The sequence below is a fragment of the Salvelinus fontinalis genome, chromosome 5 (genome assembly GCF_029448725.1).
Source record: "Salvelinus fontinalis isolate EN_2023a chromosome 5, ASM2944872v1, whole genome shotgun sequence".
NCBI lineage: Eukaryota > Metazoa > Chordata > Actinopteri > Salmoniformes > Salmonidae > Salvelinus > Salvelinus fontinalis.
In genome coordinates, this window is record NC_074669.1 from 45,077,991 (window position 1) to 45,097,753 (window position 19,763).

General features: G+C 42.7%; 1 protein-coding gene across 1 annotated transcript; it reads left to right on the forward strand.

The window, feature by feature from the left end:
* The first annotated feature begins 10,438 nt into the window (after nt 1-10,438).
* LOC129855662 (transmembrane 4 L6 family member 4-like) lies at nt 10,439-18,296 on the forward strand. The gene is made up of 5 exons (XM_055923561.1): nt 10,439-10,880; nt 11,690-11,779; nt 14,677-14,822; nt 14,960-15,143; nt 15,506-18,296. Exons 1-5 carry the CDS (start codon nt 10,707-10,709, stop codon nt 15,524-15,526), a joined length of 615 nt encoding a protein of 204 aa, XP_055779536.1. The 5' UTR covers nt 10,439-10,706; the 3' UTR covers nt 15,527-18,296.
* The last annotated feature ends 1,467 nt before the right edge of the window (nt 18,297-19,763 follow it).

Consider the following 19,763-nt stretch of genomic DNA (forward strand, 5'->3'; position numbering starts at 1 on the left):
GGCTCCATATAGCTCCTCATTGACATGATTGGTTGACAGTAAGTGGTTGCGGGAGGTCCAGTATAAACACCTCACTTCCTTGACAACTTCCTGCACAATTATGATGCCCCAAGATGGCATAGCAGTCAGACGTCCTTTGTCCTCGTCTTGTCGTGTCCCGTGTATATATATATATTTACATCTTTCTTCGCATATCTTTTATATATTTTCTTTTCCAAAAACTAAACTTCAAAACACTCTCCTGCAACCCGCCTCACCAATTATTTTTAAAAAGTATTATTTACCTCAAATCTGAAATCCACAGTAGAAGCTAGCCAGAAGCTAGCCAGAAGCTAACCAGATGCTAGCCAGAAGCTAACCAGAAGCTAACCAGAAGCTAGCCAGAAGCAAGCCAGAAGCTAGCCAGAAGCTAGACGTTAGTATTCAGCGAACCACGGTTTGTGGTCATCCGCTATACTTTAGCCATCGCCAGTTTTGTACAACGCGACTCAGACCAGAACATACCGGACCTATTTTTCTCTCCATATCCCCAGATTTCAACCGCAAGCTCTGGACATTTACACCTGGATCTCGCAGCTAGCTAGCTGCTATCCATGTGACTATTGGCTTACGACGATCCCGGAGCAAACATTAATTATTCCAGAGCTAGCCAGCTGTAGAGTTCCATCAGCCACTCCTGGACTACAATCACCTATCCGGACCCGTTTTACTGCGGATGCAGCACCGGGCCTTCCCCACCGGGCCTTCATGAATGGACTACTGACGTTATCGGCCCGAGGGAGTTATCCAACTGGTCCCTCCGTCGCAACGTTACCTGAACGCCCATCTGCGGCCCGCTAATCGTTAGCTGTCTTATTGGCTGCTATCTGAATAGGTCTATCTATCGGACAATTTTTCTTGGGTCACTATAACTATATCTATTTTGCCAATTGGATTGATCCCCTCTACCACACGGAACCCCACTAATCTACTGTCGGAAACACACGAGGTGGCTAAAATCAGACTTCCATCCTATGCTAGCTTGCTACCAATGGCTCAGCTAGCTGTCTGAATCGTCGTTACCCCAACCAACCTCACTACTCACTGGACTCTTATGATCACTCGACTAAGCATGCCTCTCCTTAATTTTTATTTTTATTTTTATTTTACCGTTATTTTACCAGGTAAGTTGACTGAGAACACGTTCTCATTTGCAGCAACGACCTGGGGAATAGTTACAGGGGAGAGGAGGGGGATGAATGAGCCAATTGTAAACTGGGGATTATTAGGTGACCATGATGGTTTGAGGGCCAGATTGGGAATTTAGCCAGGACACCGGGGTTAACACCCCTACTCTTACGATAAGTGCCATGGGATCTTTAATGACCTCAGAGAGTCAGGACACCCGTTTAACGTCCCATCCGAAAGACGGCACCCTATACAGGACAGTGTCCCCAATCACTGCCCTGGGGCATTGGGATGTTTTTTTTTAGACCAGAGGAAAGAGTGCCTCCTACTGGCCCTCCAACACCACTTCCAGCAGCATCTGGTCTCCCATCCAGGGACTGACCAGGACCAACCCTGCTTAGCTTCAGAAGCAAACCAGCAGTGGTATGCAGGGTGGTATGCTGCTGGCATGACATTAATGTCAATATGCCTTGCCCATTGCTGTTCTGGTTAGTGTTTATTGGCTTATTTCACTGTAGAGCCTCTAGCCCTGCTCATTATACCTTATCCAACCTTTCAGTTCCACCACACACACATGCGATGACATCACCTGGTTTCAATTATGTTTCTAGGGACAATATCTCTCTCATCATCACTCAATACCTAGGTTTACCTCCACTGTATTCACATTCTACCATACCTTTGTCTGTACATTATACCTTGAAGCTATTTTATCGCCCCCAGAAACCTCCTTCTACTCTCTGTTCCGGACGTTCTAGACGACCAATTCTCATAGCTTTTAGTCGTACGCTTATCCTACTCCTCCTCTGTTCCTCTGGTGATGTAGAGGTGAATCCAGGCCCTGCAGTGTCTAGCTCCACTCCTATTCCCCAAGCACTCTCTTTTGATGACTTCTGTAACGGCAATAACCTTGGTTTCATGCATGTTAACATTAGAAGCCTCCTCTCTAAGTTTGTTTTATTCACTGCTTTAGCACACACTGCCAACCCGGATGTTCTAGCCGTGTCTGAATCCTGGCTTAGAAAGACCCCCAAAAATTCTGAAATCTCCATTCCTAACTACAACATTTTCAGACAAGATAGAACGGCCAAAGGGAGCGGTGTTGCAATCTACTGCAAAGATAGCCTGCAGAGTTCTGTCCTACTATCCAGGTCTGTACCCAAGCAATTTGAACTTCTACTTTTAAAAATCCACCTCTCTAAAAACAAGTCTCTCACCGTTGCCGCCTGCTATAGACCACCCTCTGCCCCCAGCTGTGCTCTGGACACCATATGTGAACTGATTGCCCCCCATCTATCTTCAGAGCTTGTGCTGCTAGGCGACCTAAACTGGAACATGCTTAACACCCCAGCCATCCTACAATCTAAGCTTGATGCACTCAATTTCACACAAACTATCAATGAACCTACCAGGTTTAAATGCCTTCCTCACCATCTTAAATAAGCATGCCCCATTCAAGAAATTTAGAACCAGGAACAGATATAGCCCTTGGTTCTCTCCAGAACTGACTGCCCTTAACCAACACAAAAACATCCTATGGCGTTCTGCATTAACATCGAACAGCCCCCGTGATATGCAACTTTTCAGGGAAGCTAGAAACCAATATACACAGGCAGTTAGAAAAGCCAAGGCTAGCTTTTTCAAGCGGAAATTTGCTTCCTGCAACACAAACTCAAAAAAGTTCTGGGACACTGTAAAGTCCATGGAGAATAAGAACACCTCCTCCCAGCTGCCCACTGCACTGAGGAGAGGAAACACTGTCACCACCGATAAATCCACTATAATTGAGAATTTCAATAAGCATTTTTCTACGGCTGGCCATGCTTTCCACCTGGCTACCCCTACCCCGGTCAACAGCACTGCACCCCCCACAGCAACTCGCCCAAACCTTCCCCATTTCTCCTTCTCCCAAATCCAGTCAGCTGATGTTCTGAAAGAGCTGCAAAATCTGGACCCCTACAAATCAGCCGGGCTAGACAATCTGGACCCTTTTTTTCTAAAATTATCTGCCGAAATTGTTGCAACCCCTATTACTAGCCTGTTCAACCTCTCTTTCGTGTCGTCTGAGATTCCCAAAGATTGGAAAGCAGCTGCAGTCATCCCCCTCGTCAAAGGGGGGGACGCTCTTGACCCAAACTGCTACAGACCTATATCTATCCTACCCTGCCTTTCTAAGGTCTTCGAAAGCCAAGTCAACAAACAGATTACCGACCATTTCGAATCCCACCATACCTTCTCCGCTATGCAATCTGGTTTCAGAGCTGGTCATGGGTGCACATCAGCCACGCTCAAGGTCCTAAACGATATCCTAACTGCCATCGATAAGAAACAATACTGTGCAGCCATATTCATTGACCTGGCCAAGGCTTTCGACTTTGTCAATCACCACATCCTCATCGGTAGACTCGATAGCCTTGGTTTCTCAAATGATTGCTTCGCCTGGTTCACCAACTACGTTTCTGATAGAGTTCAGTGTGTCAAATCGGAGGGCCTGTTGTCCGGGCCTCTGGCAGTCTCTATGGGGGTGCCACAGGGTTCAATTCTTGGACCGACTCTCTTCTCTATACACATCAATGATGTCGCTCTTGCTGCTGGTGAGTCTCTGATCCACCTCTACGCAGACGACACCATTCTGTATACTTCTGGCCCTTCTTTGGACACTGTGTTAACAACCCTCCAGACGAGCTTCAATGCCATACAACTCTCCTTCCGTGGCCTCCAATTGCTCTTAAATACAAGTAAAACTAAATGCATGCTCTTCAACCGATCGCTGCCTGCATCTGCCCGCCCGTCCAACATCACTACTCTGGACGGTTCTGACTTAGAATATGTGGACAACTACAAATACCTAGGTGTCTGGTTAGACTGTAAACTCTCCTTCCAGACTCACATCAAACATCTCCAATCCAAAGTTAAATCTAGAATTGGCTTCCCATTGAGCAACAAAGCATCCTTCACTCATGCTGCCAAACATACCCTTGTAAAACTGACCATCCTACCGATCCTCGACTTCAGCAATGTCATTTACAAAATAGCCTCCAATACCCTACTCAATAAATTGAATGCAGTCTATCACAGTGCCATCCGTTTTGTCACCAAAACCCCATATACTACCCACCACTGCGACCTGTACGCTCTCGTTGGCTGGCCCTCGCTTCAAACTCGTCGCCAAACCCACTGGCTCCAGGTCATCTACAAGACCCTGATATGGTAAAGTCCCCTCAGCTCGCTGGTCACCATAGCAGCACCCACCTGTAGCACGCGCTCCAGCAGGTATATCTCCCTGGTCACCCCCAAAACCAATTCTTCCTTTGGCCGCCTCTCCTTCCAGTTCTCTGCTGCCAATGACTGGAATGAACTACAAAAATCTCTGAAACTGGAAACACTTATCTCCCTCACTAGCTTTAAGCACCAGCTGTCAGAGCAGCTCACAGATTACTGCACCTGTACATAGCCCATCTATAATTTAGCCCAAACAACTACCTCTCCCCCTACTGTATTTATTTATTTATTTTGCTCCTTTGCACCTTGTTATTTCTATCTTTATTTTGCTCATTCTTCCACTGCAAATCTATCATTCCAGTGTTTTACTTGCTATATTGTATTTACTTCGCCACCATGGCCTTTTTTTGCCTTTACCTCCCTTATCTCACCTCATTTGCTCACATTGTACAGTGGGGCAAAAAAGTATTTAGTCAGCCACCAATTGTGCAAGTTCTCCGACTTATAAAGATGAGAGAGGCCTGTAATTTTCATCATAGGTACACTTCAACTATGACAGACAAAATGAGAAAAAAAAATCCAGAAAATCACATTGTAGGATTTTTAATGAATTTATTTGCAAATTATGGTGGAAAATAAGTATTTGGTCACCTACAAACAAGCAAGATTTCTGGCTCTCACAGACCTGTAACTTCTTCTTTAAGAGGCTCCTCTGTCCTCCACTCGTTACCTGTATTAATGGTACCTGTTTGAACTTGTTATCAGTATAAAAGACACCTGTCCACAACCTCAAACAGTCACACTCCAAACTCCACTATGGCCAAGACCAAAGAGCTGTCAAAGGACACCAGAAACAAAATTGTAGACCTGCACCAGGCTGGGAAGACTGAATCTGCAATAGGTAAGCAGCTTGGTTTGAAGAAATCAACTGTGGGAGCAATTATTAGGAAATGGAAGACATACGAGACCACTGATAATCTCCCTCGATCTGGGGCTCCACGCGAGATCTCACCCTGTGGGGTCAAAATGATCACAAGAACGGTGAGCAAAAATCCCAGAACCACACGGGGGGACCTAGTGAATGACCTGCAGAGAGTTGGGACCAAAGTAACAAAGCCTACCATCAGTAACACACTACGCCGCCAGGGACTCAAATCCTGCAGTGCCAGACGTGTCCCCCTGCTTAAGCCAGTACATGTCCAGGCCCGTCTGAAGTTTGCTAGAGAGCATTTGGATGATCCAGATGAAGATTGGGAGAATGTCATATGGTCAGATGAAACCAAAATATAACTTTTTGGTAAAAACTCAACTCGTCGTGTTTGGAGGACAAAGAATGCTGAGTTGCACCCAAAGAACACCATACCTACTGTGAAGCATGGGGGTGGAAACATCATGCTTTGGGGCTGTTTTTCTGCAAAGGGACCAGGACGACTGATCAGTGTAAAGGAAAGAATGAATGGGGCCATGAATTGTGAGATTTTGAGTGAAAACCTCCTTCCATCAGCAAAGGCATTGAAGATGAAACGTGGCTGGGTCTTTCAGCATGACAATGATCCCAAACACACCGCGCGGGCAACGAAGGAGTGGCTTCGTAAGAAGCATTTCAAGGTCCTGGAGTGGCCTAGCCAGTCTCAAGATCTCAACCCCATAGAAAATCTTTGGAGGGAGTTGAAAGTCCGTATTGCCCAGCAACAGCCCCAAAACATCACTGCTCTAGAGGAGATCTGCATGGAGGAATGGGCCAAAATACCAGCAACAGTGTGTGAAAACCTTGTGAAGACTTACAGAAAACGTTTGACCTCTGTCATTGCCAACAAAGAGTATATAACAAAGTATTGAGATAAACTTTTGTTATTGACCAAATACTTATTTTCCACCATAATTTGCAAATAAATTCATAAAAAATTCTACAATGTGATTTTCTTGATTTTTTTTTCTCATTTTGTCTGTCATAGTTGAAGTGTACATATGATGAAAATTACAGGCCTCTCTCATCTTCTTAAGTGGGAGAACTTGCACAATTGGTGGCTGACTAAATACTTTTTTGCTCCACTGTATATACTTGTCTTTTTCTACTGTATTATTGACTGTATGTTTGTTTATCCCATGTGTAACTCTGTGTTGTTGTATGTGTCGAACTGCTTTGCTTTATCTTGGCCAGGTCGCAATTTTAAATGAGAACTTGTTCTCAACTTGCCTACCTGGTTAAATAAAGGTGAAATAAATAAATAAAAAAACAACAGCTCTGCTCTGCTCAGGCAAGCGCAATACCAGATTGACCATGCAGGGCCTTTTAGTACGCAAAACTAACTATGCAAGACGTTTTGTTGTAGGCAGAATGCATCAGAGTAAGACTGGCCCATACTCTACACAGACCAGTGAGGCATAACCAATCAGTGATCAACCAATCAGTAGGCCTATATGCAAATAGACCATTGCCAATAATGGTTCTTTGCCATTCACTTTGAACTAGACTGTGTTTACAGCATTAGCGGTAATGAGTAGATGTGCTTGTTTTGAGATCTAAGGGAGAGCTGCATGTAGCCACATGTGCACATGTGTTCATATCTTTTGCTAGTTAGTGAATTATTAGCCCAGTTATAGATCATTTGTTGTCAGCAATGGGGGAGTTATTGCTTCCTACAAGAGCACAACACGTGTACATTAAAAGACATCTTTGAAAAGCTAGTCAGGTAAAGAGAATTGTTTTGTCTTAAAGAGGCAGTGTTGTATTTTGAGAAAGGCAGAAATAAGCTAAGTAGTCAATATGCAGAGGGTAGCATAATTTGTCTGATTCCCTGCAATAATGGTATGGGAATTAATAATGCATTTTATTGTTATATTTATTTTAAGTGGTTTCTTGCATCAAACAACACAACATTTTCAGTCACCTCCTTGTCTGAAGGACAAGTGGATACACAGGTTAATGTCAAGCCCTGCATGTTTTTTTCCAAAAGTATCATGGAATGAAGGCCTATGTTGAACACCACACATTGGCTGCTGCTGTAGGCTGAATGACAGAACAGCTATTTCCATGTTAAAATGTTATGGGATGCATTTTACGCATTGTTTTTTTATAGTAGGACACTCTGGTAGGCCTACATTATGATCAAATAGCCACAGTAGCCTACCTGACAACTGTCTGAAACTGTAACTTAATGCGTGTACAGCCTCAGTGTTCACAGAAACGCGTGCTGGAAGTTGCACCGAATTTTCACAACTTTCAAGTTTGCGCTCAGCAGACCTGAAATTTGCTCAGGGCCTAAAAAAAGAGGGAACATTGTATATGGTAAATACAGTGTATTCGGCCTCCCGAGGGGCGCTGGTAATCCGTCTGGCCCCGCAGCCTTGTGTATGTTGACCTGTTTAAAGGTCTTACTCACGTCGGCTACGGAGAGCGTGATCACACAGTCATCCGGAACAGCCGATGCTCTCATGCATGCCTCAGTGTTGCTTGCCTCGAAGTGAGCGTAGAAGTGATTTAGCTCATCTGGTAGGCTCGTGTCACTGTAGGCCTGTCACTGTAGGCCTCCTTGCTCGCACAAGCTTGCACACGCTCTTTCAGTTCTGTCCACACATTTTCTAAAGGATTGAGGTCAGGGCTTTGTGATAGCCACTCCAATACCTTGACTTTGTTGTCCTTAAGCCATTTTTCCACAACTTTGGAAGTATGCTTGGGGTCATTGTCCATTTGGAAGACGCATTTGCGACCAAGCTTTAACTTCCTGACTGATGTCTTGAGATGCTGCTTCAATATATCCACATAATTTTCCTGCCTCATGATGCCTTCTATTTTGTGAAGTGCACCAGTCCCTCCTACAGCAAAGCACCCCCACAACATGATGTTGCCACCCCCGTGCTTCACGGCTGGGATGGTGTTCTTCGGCTTGCAAGCCTCCCCCTTTTTCCTCCAAACATAATGATTGTCATTAGGACCAAGCAGTTCCATTTTTGTTTCATCAGACCAGAGGACATTTCTCCAAAACGTAGGATCTTTGTCCCCATGTGCAGTTGCGAACCGTAGTCTGGCTTTTTTTATGACGGTTTTGGAGCAGTGGCTTCTTCCTTGCTGAGCGGCCTTTCAGGTTATGTCGACATAGGACTCATTTTACTGTGGATATAGATACTTTTGTACCTGTTTCCTCCAGCATCTTCACAAGGTCCTTTGCTGTTGTTCCGGGATTGATTTGCACTTTTTGCACCAAAGTACGTTCATCTCTAGGAGACAGAACACGTCTCCTTCCTGAGCGGTATGACAGCTGCGTGGTCCCATGGTGTTTATACTTGCGTACTATTGTTTGTACAAATGAACGTGGTACCTTCAGGCGTTTGGAAATTTCTCCCAAGAATGAAACAGACTTGTGGAGGTCCACAATTTTTTTCAGAGGTCTTGGCTGATTTATTTTGATTTTCCCATGATGTCAAGCAAAGAGGCACTGAGTTTGAAGGTAGGCCTTGAAATACATCCACAGGTACACCTCCAAGTGACTCAAATTATGTCAATTAGCCTATCAGAAGCTTCTAAAGCCATTACATTATTTTCTGGAATTTTCCAAGCTGTTTAAAGTTACAGTCAACTTAGTGTATGTAAACTTCTGACCCACTGGAATTGTGAAACAGTGAATTATAAGTTAAATAATCAGTCTGTAAACAATAATGTCCTAACCGACTTGCCAAAACTATAGTTTGTTATTAACAAGAAATTTGTGGACTGGTTGAAAAGCGAGTTTTAATGACTAAGTGTATGTAAACTTCCGACTAACTGTTTGTAAATAAAGTATTTTGTTTTTTATTTGTAATACATTTGCAAACATCTCTAAAAACCTGTTTTCACTTTGTCATTATGGGGGATTGTGTGTAGATTGCTGAGGATTTTTATTTAATCCACTTTAGAATAAGTCTGTAACGTAACAAAATGTGGAAAAGCTCAAGCGGTCTGAATACTTTCCGAAGGCAAATCAGTATACAATCAGTATAGAGCCAATACCCCAAATAGACTTTGAACCCCTTTGTACAGTACAAAGGGGTTCAAAGTCTTTTGGGGGTATTGGCCCTATATTGGTTGTCTAGTTATGTTATGTTCTACACTGAGTGTACAAAACATTAGGAACAACTGCTCTTCCATGACATAGGATGACCAAGTGAATCCAGGTGAAAGCTATGATCCCTTATTGATTTCACCTGTTAAATTCACTTCAATCAGTGTTGATGAAGGGGAGGAGACAGTTTAAAGAAGGATTTTTTTCCTTGAGACGATTGAGACATGGATGGTGTGTGTGCCATTCAGAGGGTGATTTGCCAAGACAAAATATTTAAGTGCCTTTGAATGGGGTATGATAGTAGCTGCCAGGCGCACCGGTTTGAGTGTGTCAAGAACTGCAAAGCTGCTGGCGTTTTCCTTTTTCATGCTCAACAGTTTACCGTATGTATCAAGAATGATCCACCATCCAAAAGACATCCAGCCAACTTGACGTCAACATGGGCCAGTCAACATGGACCAGCATCCCTGTGGAACGCTTTCGACACCTCGTAGAGTCCATGTCCCAATGAATTTAGGATGTTCATAGAGCAAAAGGGGGTGCAAATCAATATGAGCAAGGTGTTCCTAATGTTTTGTACACTCAGTGTACATTTACCTTGTAGCCTATACGTCATAAATCTAATAGTGCACAATATGCTGTTGGCAGTGTTGTTTTCAGACTAAATATTATGCATTAATATAAGCCTAAATGTGAATAAAACTATGTAAAGGAAAAAAGTTATTCTTGAATGATAATCAGATTGTATTGGAATGTTTGGAATGTGTGATGCATTATTTAAATCATGTCATGTCAAATTATGAGAGGCTTCATGGGTGTTTCACTACAACATTGGCCGAGTAAAATACCATAAAGTATCAGGAAAAAGTATAGCCTGAAACATACTCCCATTCATAACCATGTAGGGACTCCAATAGGCTGACAGTGTGTTCAATGCCTCCCCCCCTCTATCTCTCTGTCAGGGCTGGGGCCAGGCAGGCAAATGCTATTGTAGAACATTAACCGGACCGGATGGTTGCCATAGCACAACCACTGTAAATTCAATTTAAGGCAGTTACATCATGACATCATCCAACCAGCAGTCTATATATATACCCCCCTCCCCAATCTGAGGGATTGAGAACGTTTGGTGAGTCTGGACAGGTACAATCCTAGATAGGAACCTTTTACGGAGGACGTACAGTTTAGGTAGGTGTGTACGAGTTTGTGTGGGAGCCCTTTGGACTTTAGAGAACCCCTTTTGGCCCTGTGTGACTGTTTTGGCTGATAAGGTGAACCATGTGCTCGGGTAGCTTTGCCAAGTCCCTGGGCATCACCCTGATCCCCCTGGCTATCTTGTGTGTGGTCAGTAACATCCTGCTCTTCTTCCCTGGGGGGCTGGTCGCTGATGACAATGACCATATCACTAAAGAGGTGTGGTACTTTGGGGGAATCATGGGATCTGGGGTTCTGGTAAGTCAACTGTTACGGAAGGGATGGAAAATGGCTTTTGACGTGGGGCTTTTAATAACTTCTAATAGCTCTCTAATGTACGCATTTCTAATTTCAATGGTTTTACTTGAATATCTCTATTCAACGTGTGGAGAAACAGAAATGTACAAATATTGGCTTGAGCCTTTCAGAAAACAGGTGAACAGTCAGGCAGATATATACAGTTGGGGCTATCGGCCTATGCGGTGTGTTTAGGAGCCAGTCTCTGTCTACAGGACGGCTTTAGTGAGATGAACGGTCCCTTTTGAGAAGATTTGTTTCCTACTACGAACTAGGCTGTGGGTTTTGGTTGAGAGGCTGGGAGTGGGTCAGATGTCAATCATTTATAATGTATTATAACTGCATAATAGTATATGAGGTACAATTTTAAACGATTAAAAACGAAGGACTGAGGTGGGCTTGGCCAACATGCTTGTGTTATACCAGCATTATTAGAATGTGATGAAATGTTTAGAATAATGTTCCCGATGTTCAAAAGACAGTGCCACGCTGTTTTCGCTTCTTAAGCCAACCTGCCGTTGTCCTTCCTGTTGCCGATGACAGACACAGTAGTCTCCCTACTATTCGGATTCAAGCCAATATGATTGTCTGCGCTATAGTGAGCATTTAGAAAATGGAGAGCAGTCTTCCTGGTCTTATCTAAATGGTTGTGGGTAGTATGATGTCTTTCTGTCCAGATCTTAAATCAATAGTTGCGTATCCTAATTGGTTGTGCGTATATTGTTGCGCTCTGATCCTAATGATTGTGCGCTGTATATCTTTCTGAACAGATGACCCTCCCAGCACTGGTCTTCCTAGGACTCAAAAACAATGACTGCTGCGGTTGCTGTGGCAACGAGAGTTGTGGAAAAAGATTTGCGGTGAGTAACGTTACATGGAGAGAAAAAAAACATGCAACTTAATAACATATTAATTCAGTTAAAGCATGGGGCATCTAAAGCAGTTCACTGGCAATTCACAGGACTCCTACAGACAAAGCCCTCATTATACTGATGGCCAGCAGAAAAGAGAAGCGTACAGTTATGACTATAATTACTGTTCCCTGAAGAAGGCTATGGGGAGTTTGCACACTACCGCCCCCCACTGAAGAACATTAGATCCCACTGACAAGGCCAATCAACACTGTGCCTCACCGTAAACCCGGTCTTCCACAGGTGATAAATCAGAGGATTCATTCTTTCAACTGTGTTCTTGTACCTCGTTTCCCTCCTTCATGGAACAGTAGCTATAGTCATAACTGTACATTCCCTTTCAGTAGGTCAACTCAGTACAAAACAGCTATGGGGATAGAAAATCACACCCTAAGCAGACCCCAGCAGACACCAAATTAAAAGGGCGATGGCAGACCACACAGAGTTCCAACCCGACAGAAAACCTGCCTTTATGATACATACGATTGGCTTACAAGATGTGTTAAAAGAAACCCGTTCAGATAATATACCATATCACCCAGTCATCATCATCACAATATCGTCACCAAGACCGCTCCAAAATGATGCACAGTCCAGCTTATTGTCTACTGTATGCTCACATATTGAAAGGATCTCTTAACAAATTGTGTAAGTCAATCTTATCTGATTATGTATCATGAAACAGAAGAAAGCACACTTCAATCAATGAATCACATTTCTCTCTTCTTATATCAGCAATTGTCTCAAAGTGTTTTACAGATATCTAGCCTAAAACCCATAATGAATAGAGGGTGCAAACACTTCAAGACTGTAAGGTCAGATGGCTTTTCATGCTTTAGGAAGTCAATGTATGTGGGTGTGATGGTAAGAGACATGGTAGTTAGGGATCAGTTCAGGTCACACCAGGTAGTCAGCAGCACGGGAGAGGCAGCCCAACCAGGTGGATTGGGGACAGGCACAGCCAGGAATCATCAGGCCAGGGTGTCCTCAGGCGTAGAGTGAGAGAAATGGTTTAATTAGTGGGGGCATTCAGATCCAATGTTTTATTGATATTCATTCTTTATTGACTATTAATTGCACTTCATATTGCACACGTTTATGAACATATCCTTTAATAAATCTCATTTTAACATAATTTCACTTCATAAATGTTACATTTTTCTTATTAAAAGTTGTGAATAATGTTTTGTAAACAAGTTTATGCCAGAAACTGCTTGTTCAGTAAGCACAACTTTTATTTTGAAACTATCAGACCAGTGGTGAAAAAAAAACAGACTGCTGCAACCTGATTGGCTGAATGCGATACGCAACATCCGGGACTAGCATTAGGCACTCAAGTATGGTGGTGTAAAATTGTGTTTCACAAAGAAAGTATGGATATTTTCCCACCTTCTCACTATTAAATTGAATTAAGGAGGAAATTGACTCCTTTGCAGCCTGAATGGAGAATGTTTTATGTATGAACCTGTGCACGGTGGATAGAAGTGTAGTCGGCTGCATACATTCACTTTGGATGGTAAAATTACGACTCAATATCGCCATCTGTCGACCTTTGGCTAGATGCCGCCAGACCCCTGGTGGATTGGGCACGTACAGTTAGGTAATTCCTGCCTTTCGCTGTCATATGCCGGAGAAACAGCTTCCACAATCCACTGGGAGAGACCCTGTTTAGAAAGCGCTCTACCACGAGCCAGATTAGAAAAACAGAATAAAAAAATTCGTCACACAAACTGACACCCCTGGTCCGCTCAAGTATGCGTAATGCTCATACCGGACAGAGGGCATGTAACGCTCTGCTCTTCAGAAGCAAACAGGGGGAAAAAGCTCAAAAGCTAGAGAACTGTAGGACATAGTCATGACCTTAGGGGCGAAGGACACAACGTGACTTTAGAGTTGCCAAAGGAGAACTTTATACAGGAGGGGTGAACGGATAACGCGTGGAGATCTCCAACGAGTTTAGCTAAACTCAGGCCAAAGCCACGAGTGGAGCGGTCTTGTAGGAGAGTATCTTCAGATCCACAGACTCCACCGATTCAAATGGGGCCTCACACAGCACATCCAAAACCCAAGCCAAATCCCATGTAGCCGCAATAGGTTTAGAAACCGGCCTAAGACCACACTGCCAGGGGAAGAGCCCCAGGAGTGGCACCATCAATTTTCACATGAAACGCTGAATTAGCTGCCATATACACCTTCAAGGAATTAATCTGCATTTCGGGATTATCACTTGTGGAAGGCGGGGCTTCCGGTGAGGCACGGTATTCATTGGCCTTGTCAGGCGTGATTCTAATGTTCTTCATTAGAGGGAGTTAGCGCGCGAACACCCAATTGATGGAGTTCACCGACTGAAAGGAAACAAAGAGCAGGCAGTTAGCTACAGCGCTCTCTTACCACCTGACCAATAGTATTATTCGATCTCATACTGGTACCATACTGCAGCATTGTTTAGGAGGGTGCCGTTGCTTTCAACAGATTTTGGGGCAAAAGGATCAATTGATCTATTGTCCATTGTTGCATTGGTTGGTTCAAGGAAATAATTGTTTCAAACTGTTGCTGATATATCAAGCTGATATGCTCACAGTATAAGTAAAGACCTAAAGTCCATCCTGATCTAGGATCAGGAGCCCAGACCTGTCCATATAATCTTATCAATTATGGTCTGAAAGCCAAACTGATCCTTACTCTGAGACGCTGTATGGATACGGGCCCTGAACACTAGTGTTAGTCCACTGAGCTAAAAGTGGTAGGAGGGGCTAACGAAGTCTTTGAGTCACTTGGATGGCCTGGGTTCAATACCCAGATTGATTGAATTGGACCTCTGTAACTGTGATCCTTATTTTCCTCAGATGTTCACCTCGATCATCTTTGCTGCGGTGGGGGTTCTGGGGGCTGGCTACTCCATCATTGTGTCTGCTGTTGCCATTCATAATGGACCAATGTGTCTCTATACCAATGGTACAACAGAGTTATGGACCAACCCCTTTGTTGACGGGTAAGAACTGTTTTACGACTCAAAACACATTGTTGTTTAAACATTGTTTATGCTTTGACAATGCGTCTGTCACTCACATACATTACAGTGTGCTGAATCTTATTTGACTTTTTGCTGAACTTCACCATTTTCACCAGTGACTACCTGAATAACCACACCCTGTGGAAGGGCTGTAAGGCACCTCAGGGCATTGTGACCTGGCACCTGACCTTGTTCTCCATGCTGCTGGTGATGGGCCTGCTGCAGGCTGTACTCTGTGCCATCCAGGTCATCAACGAACTCATCGGTGCCATCTGTGGAGACTGCTGTGGCCGCTGTGGGGTAGGAGGACCAACCCTCGTCTTGAAACACCACAATCTTAAATACACATCTAGCCCATATGCCAAATTGGGGTCACAAATACTTTTGCTCTAGTGGAACATACCTTTTAACTAATTGTATTCTAAAGCCCAGAGCTGGACTGGACCTGCCCACATCTAACGCTCAATAAGGCTAGCCCCCTATTGACATTTTCACCCACCTGTGTCACTGACCTCTCGGGCCATGTGTTGTCTGACCATGAACCGCAGTGAGCTTAGCAACAAATTAGCTCATCCATGAATGTCACACTAATACACTGTATAAATATGTTTGTATTTGAGTAAGAGTTGATTTGAAAGTTTTGTCCTGTGTTTGTTTTTCAGAGTACTGATGGTGCAGTCTGAGGATGTTTGAGCCTCTCAGAAGACAACTGGCTTTCTATGAGGTGTATTTAATTTAGCTAAATATACATTTTTTAAATTCAACAATTTCCTACCTACTTAAGTTGTCCTTTTGCTATATAGAAAATATTAGATTTATTTAAATGAAGATAATACATTTAACATAATTAAACGTATTATTCAATATGTTTAAAACATGATAGCATTTTTTACGTTATATTGTCATTTCATATTATGTACCGTAAAAGACATGTCCAACAGAACACTTGGCATCAATTAAATCTATCAAATATTTATCTTATTTAATGTCAAATCGTTTTCGCTATTTAAAAACACACAAAAAAACAATTTTGACAGAGTGAGTGGACCACACCTGCGTTGGCCATATTTTAGTAGGCCTGTGGGTTAAGTTAAGAATTTGTTCTGAACTGACTTGCCTAGTTCAATAAAGATTTTAAAAAATACATTAAAAAATTCATTTTATAACTTTATTCTGGCTACTTCTTGTTAATGGAGGGACATGGCTAGCTTCCCTCCTCTGTGTCAAAATGTACTGTAACGGCATGGGGTTACTGAGGAGTCTTTGTCATGTTGGGTTATCTGTGACATTATGAGGACGTTGATTCCACTATATTATACAAACACACAACAATGCAGGTATCTCCAACCCAAACCCGATTTGCATTAAACATGTTCGAATGGTAGATGCAAAACAATATATTTAAATACTTATACTTTATAAATATATGGCTTTGGATAGACCTAGTTGGCTAGGGTGTGTGGCGCGGTATTATGATGGTAGTGGATGTTTTGTGTGTGTGTGTATATACTGTTGAAGTCGGCAGTTCACATACACCTTGGCAAAATACATCTCAACTCAGTTTTTCACAATTCCTGACATTTAATCCTCGTAAAAATTCCCTGTCTTAGGTCAGATCATCACTTTATTTTTTTAACCTTTATTTAACTAGGCAAGTCAGTTAAGAACAAATTCTAAATTTCAATGACGGCCTAGGAACAGTGGGTTAACTGCCTGTTCAGAGGCAGAACAACAAATTTGTACCGTGTCAGCTAGGGGATTTGAACTTGCAACCTTTCGGTTACAAGTCCAACACTCTTACCACTAGGCTTCCCTGTCTTTTAAGAATGTGAAATGTCAGAATAATAGTAGAGAATGATTTAATTCAGCTTTTTGTTCTTTAATCACATTCCCAGTGGGTCAGAAGGTTACATACACTCAATTAGTATTTGGTTGCATTGCCTTTAAATTGTTTAACTTGGGTCAAACGTTTCGGGTAGCCTTCCACACGCTTCCCACAATAAGTTGGGAGGATTTTGGCCCATTCCTCCTGACAGAGCTGGTGTAACTGAGTCAGGTTTGTAGGCCTCCTTGCTCACACATACTTTTTCAGTTCTACCCACAAATTTTCTATAGGATTGAGGTCAGGGCTTTGTGATTGCCACTCCAATACATTGACCTTGTTGTCCTTGAGCCATTTTGCCACAACATTGGAAGTATGCTTGGGGTCATTGTCCATTTGGAAGACCCATTTGCGACCAAGCTTTAACTTCCTGACTGATGTCTTGAGATGTTGCTTCAATATATCCACATAATTTTCCTGCCTCATGATGCCATCTATTTTGTGAAGTGCACCAGTCCCTCCTGCAGCAAAGCACCCCCATAACATGATGCTGCCACCCCCCGCTTCACGGTTGGGATGGTATTCTTCAGCTTGCAAGCCTCCCCCTTTTTCCTCCAAACATAACAATGGTCATTATGGCCAAACAGTTCCATTTTTGCTTCATCAGACCATTTGACATTTCTTCAAGTAGGATTTTTGTGCCCATGTGCAGTTGCAAACCGTAGTCTGGCTTTTTTATGGCGGTTTTGGAGCAGTGGCTTCTTCCTTGCTGAGCGGCCTTTCAGGTTATGTCGATTTAGTACTCGTTTGCCTGTGGATATAGATATTTTTGTACCCGTTTCCTCCAGCATCTTCACAAGGTCCTTTGCTGGAATTGATTTGCACTTTTTGCACCAAGTACGTTCATCTCAAGGAGACAGAACGCGTCTCCTTCCTGAGCGGTATGATGGCTGCGTGGTCCCATGGTGTTTATACTTGCATACTATTGTTTGTACAGATGAATGTGGTACCTTCAGGTGTTTGGAAATTGCTCCCAAGGATGAACCAGACTTGTAGAGGTCTACAATGTTTTCCTGAGGTCTTGGCTGATTTCCTTTGATTTTCCCACGATGTCAAGCAAAGATGCACTGAGTTTGGAGGTAGGCCTTGAAATACATCCACAGGTACACCTCCAATTGACTCAGATTATGTTAATTAGCCTAACAGAAGCTTCTAAAGCCATGAGATAATTTTCTGGAATTTTCCAAGCGGTTTAAAGTCACAGTCAACTTGGTATATGTAAACTTCTGACCCACTGGAATTGTGATACAGTGAATTATAAGTGAAATAATCTGTCTGTAAACAATTGTTACTTGTGTCATGCACAAAGTAGATGTCCTAACCGACTTGCCAAAACTATAGTTTGTTAACAAGAAATTTGTGGAGCGGTTGAAAAATTAGTTTTAATGACTCCAACCGAAGTGTATGTTAACTTCCGACTTCAACTGTATATGTATGTATGTATGTTTGTGTATAGATACATACACACACACACTCATTCCAGTTGTTTATTTTTATTTGTAATATTTTCTACATTGTAGAATAATAGTGAACACATCAAAACTATTAAATAACCCATTTGGAATCATGTAGTAACCAAGAATTTGTTAAATCAAAATATATTTATTATTTGAGATTCTTCAAAGTAGCCACCATTTGCATAGTCTTGGCAGTCACTCAACCAGCTTCACCTGGAATGATTTTCCAACAGTCTTGAAGGAGTTCCTACATATGCTGAGCACTTGTTGGCTGTTTTTCCTTTACTCTGCGGTCCAACTCATCCCAAACCATCTCAGTTGGGTTGAGGTTGGGTGATTGTGGAGGCCAGGTCATCTGATGCAGCACTCCATCGCTCTCCTTCTTGGTCAAATATCCCTTACACAGCCTGGAGGTGTGTAGGGTCATTGTCCTGTTGAATAACAAATGATAGTCCCACTAAGCGCAAACCAGATGGGGTGACGTATCGCTGCAGAATGCTGTGGTAGCCATGCTGGTTAAGTGTGCTTTGAACTCTAAATAAATCACTGACAGTGTCACCAACAAAGCACCATTACACCATCCCCCCTTCATGCTTCACGGTGGGAACCACACATGCGGAGATCATCCGTTCACCTACTCTGCGTCTCACACAGACACGGCGGTTGGAACCAAAAATCTCAAATTTGGACTCAGACCAAAAGGACAGATTTCCACCGGTCTAATATCAATTGCTCGTATTTCTTAGCCCAAGTAAGTATCTTTTTCTTATTGGTGTCCTTTAGTAGTGGTTTCTATGCAGAAATTTGACCATGAAGGCCTGCTGTTTTGCAGGTACTATTTAATGAAGCTGCCAGTTGAGGACTTGAGGCGTCTGTTTATCAAACTAGATGCACTAATGTACTTGTTCTCTTGCTCAGTTGTGCAACGGGGCCTCCGACTCTTTCTATTCTGGTTAGAGCCAGTGTGCTCTGTTCTGTGAAGGGAGTAGTATACAGCGTTGTACGAGATCTTCAGTTCCTTGGCAATTTCTCACATGGAATAGCCTTCATTTCACAGAACAAGAATAGACCGACGAGTTTCAGTAGAAAGTACTTTGTTTCTGGCCATTTTGAGCCTGTAATTGAACCCACCAATGCTGATGCTCCAGATACTCAACTAATCTGAAGGTCAGTTTTATTGCTTCTTTACCAGAACAACAATTTGCAATTATTTTAGCACAGCTGAAAAATGGTTTTCTAATGATCAATTAGCCTTTTAAAATGATAAACTTGGATTAGCTAACATAACGTGCCATTGGAACACAGGAGTGATGGTTGCTGATAATGGGCCTCTGTAAGCCTACAGTACAGCGGCCCAATATCAGCAACCATCCCTCCTATGTAGATATTACATTAAAAACAGAAGTCATTTACAACATTAACAATGTCTACACTGTATTTCTGATCAACTTTAATGGACAAAAACATTTGCTTTTCTTTCAAAAACAAGGACATTTCTAAGTGAACCCAAACTTTTGAATGGTATATATATATATATATATATATAGATGAGACATTAGCTAATGTTACCTACAGTGCTTC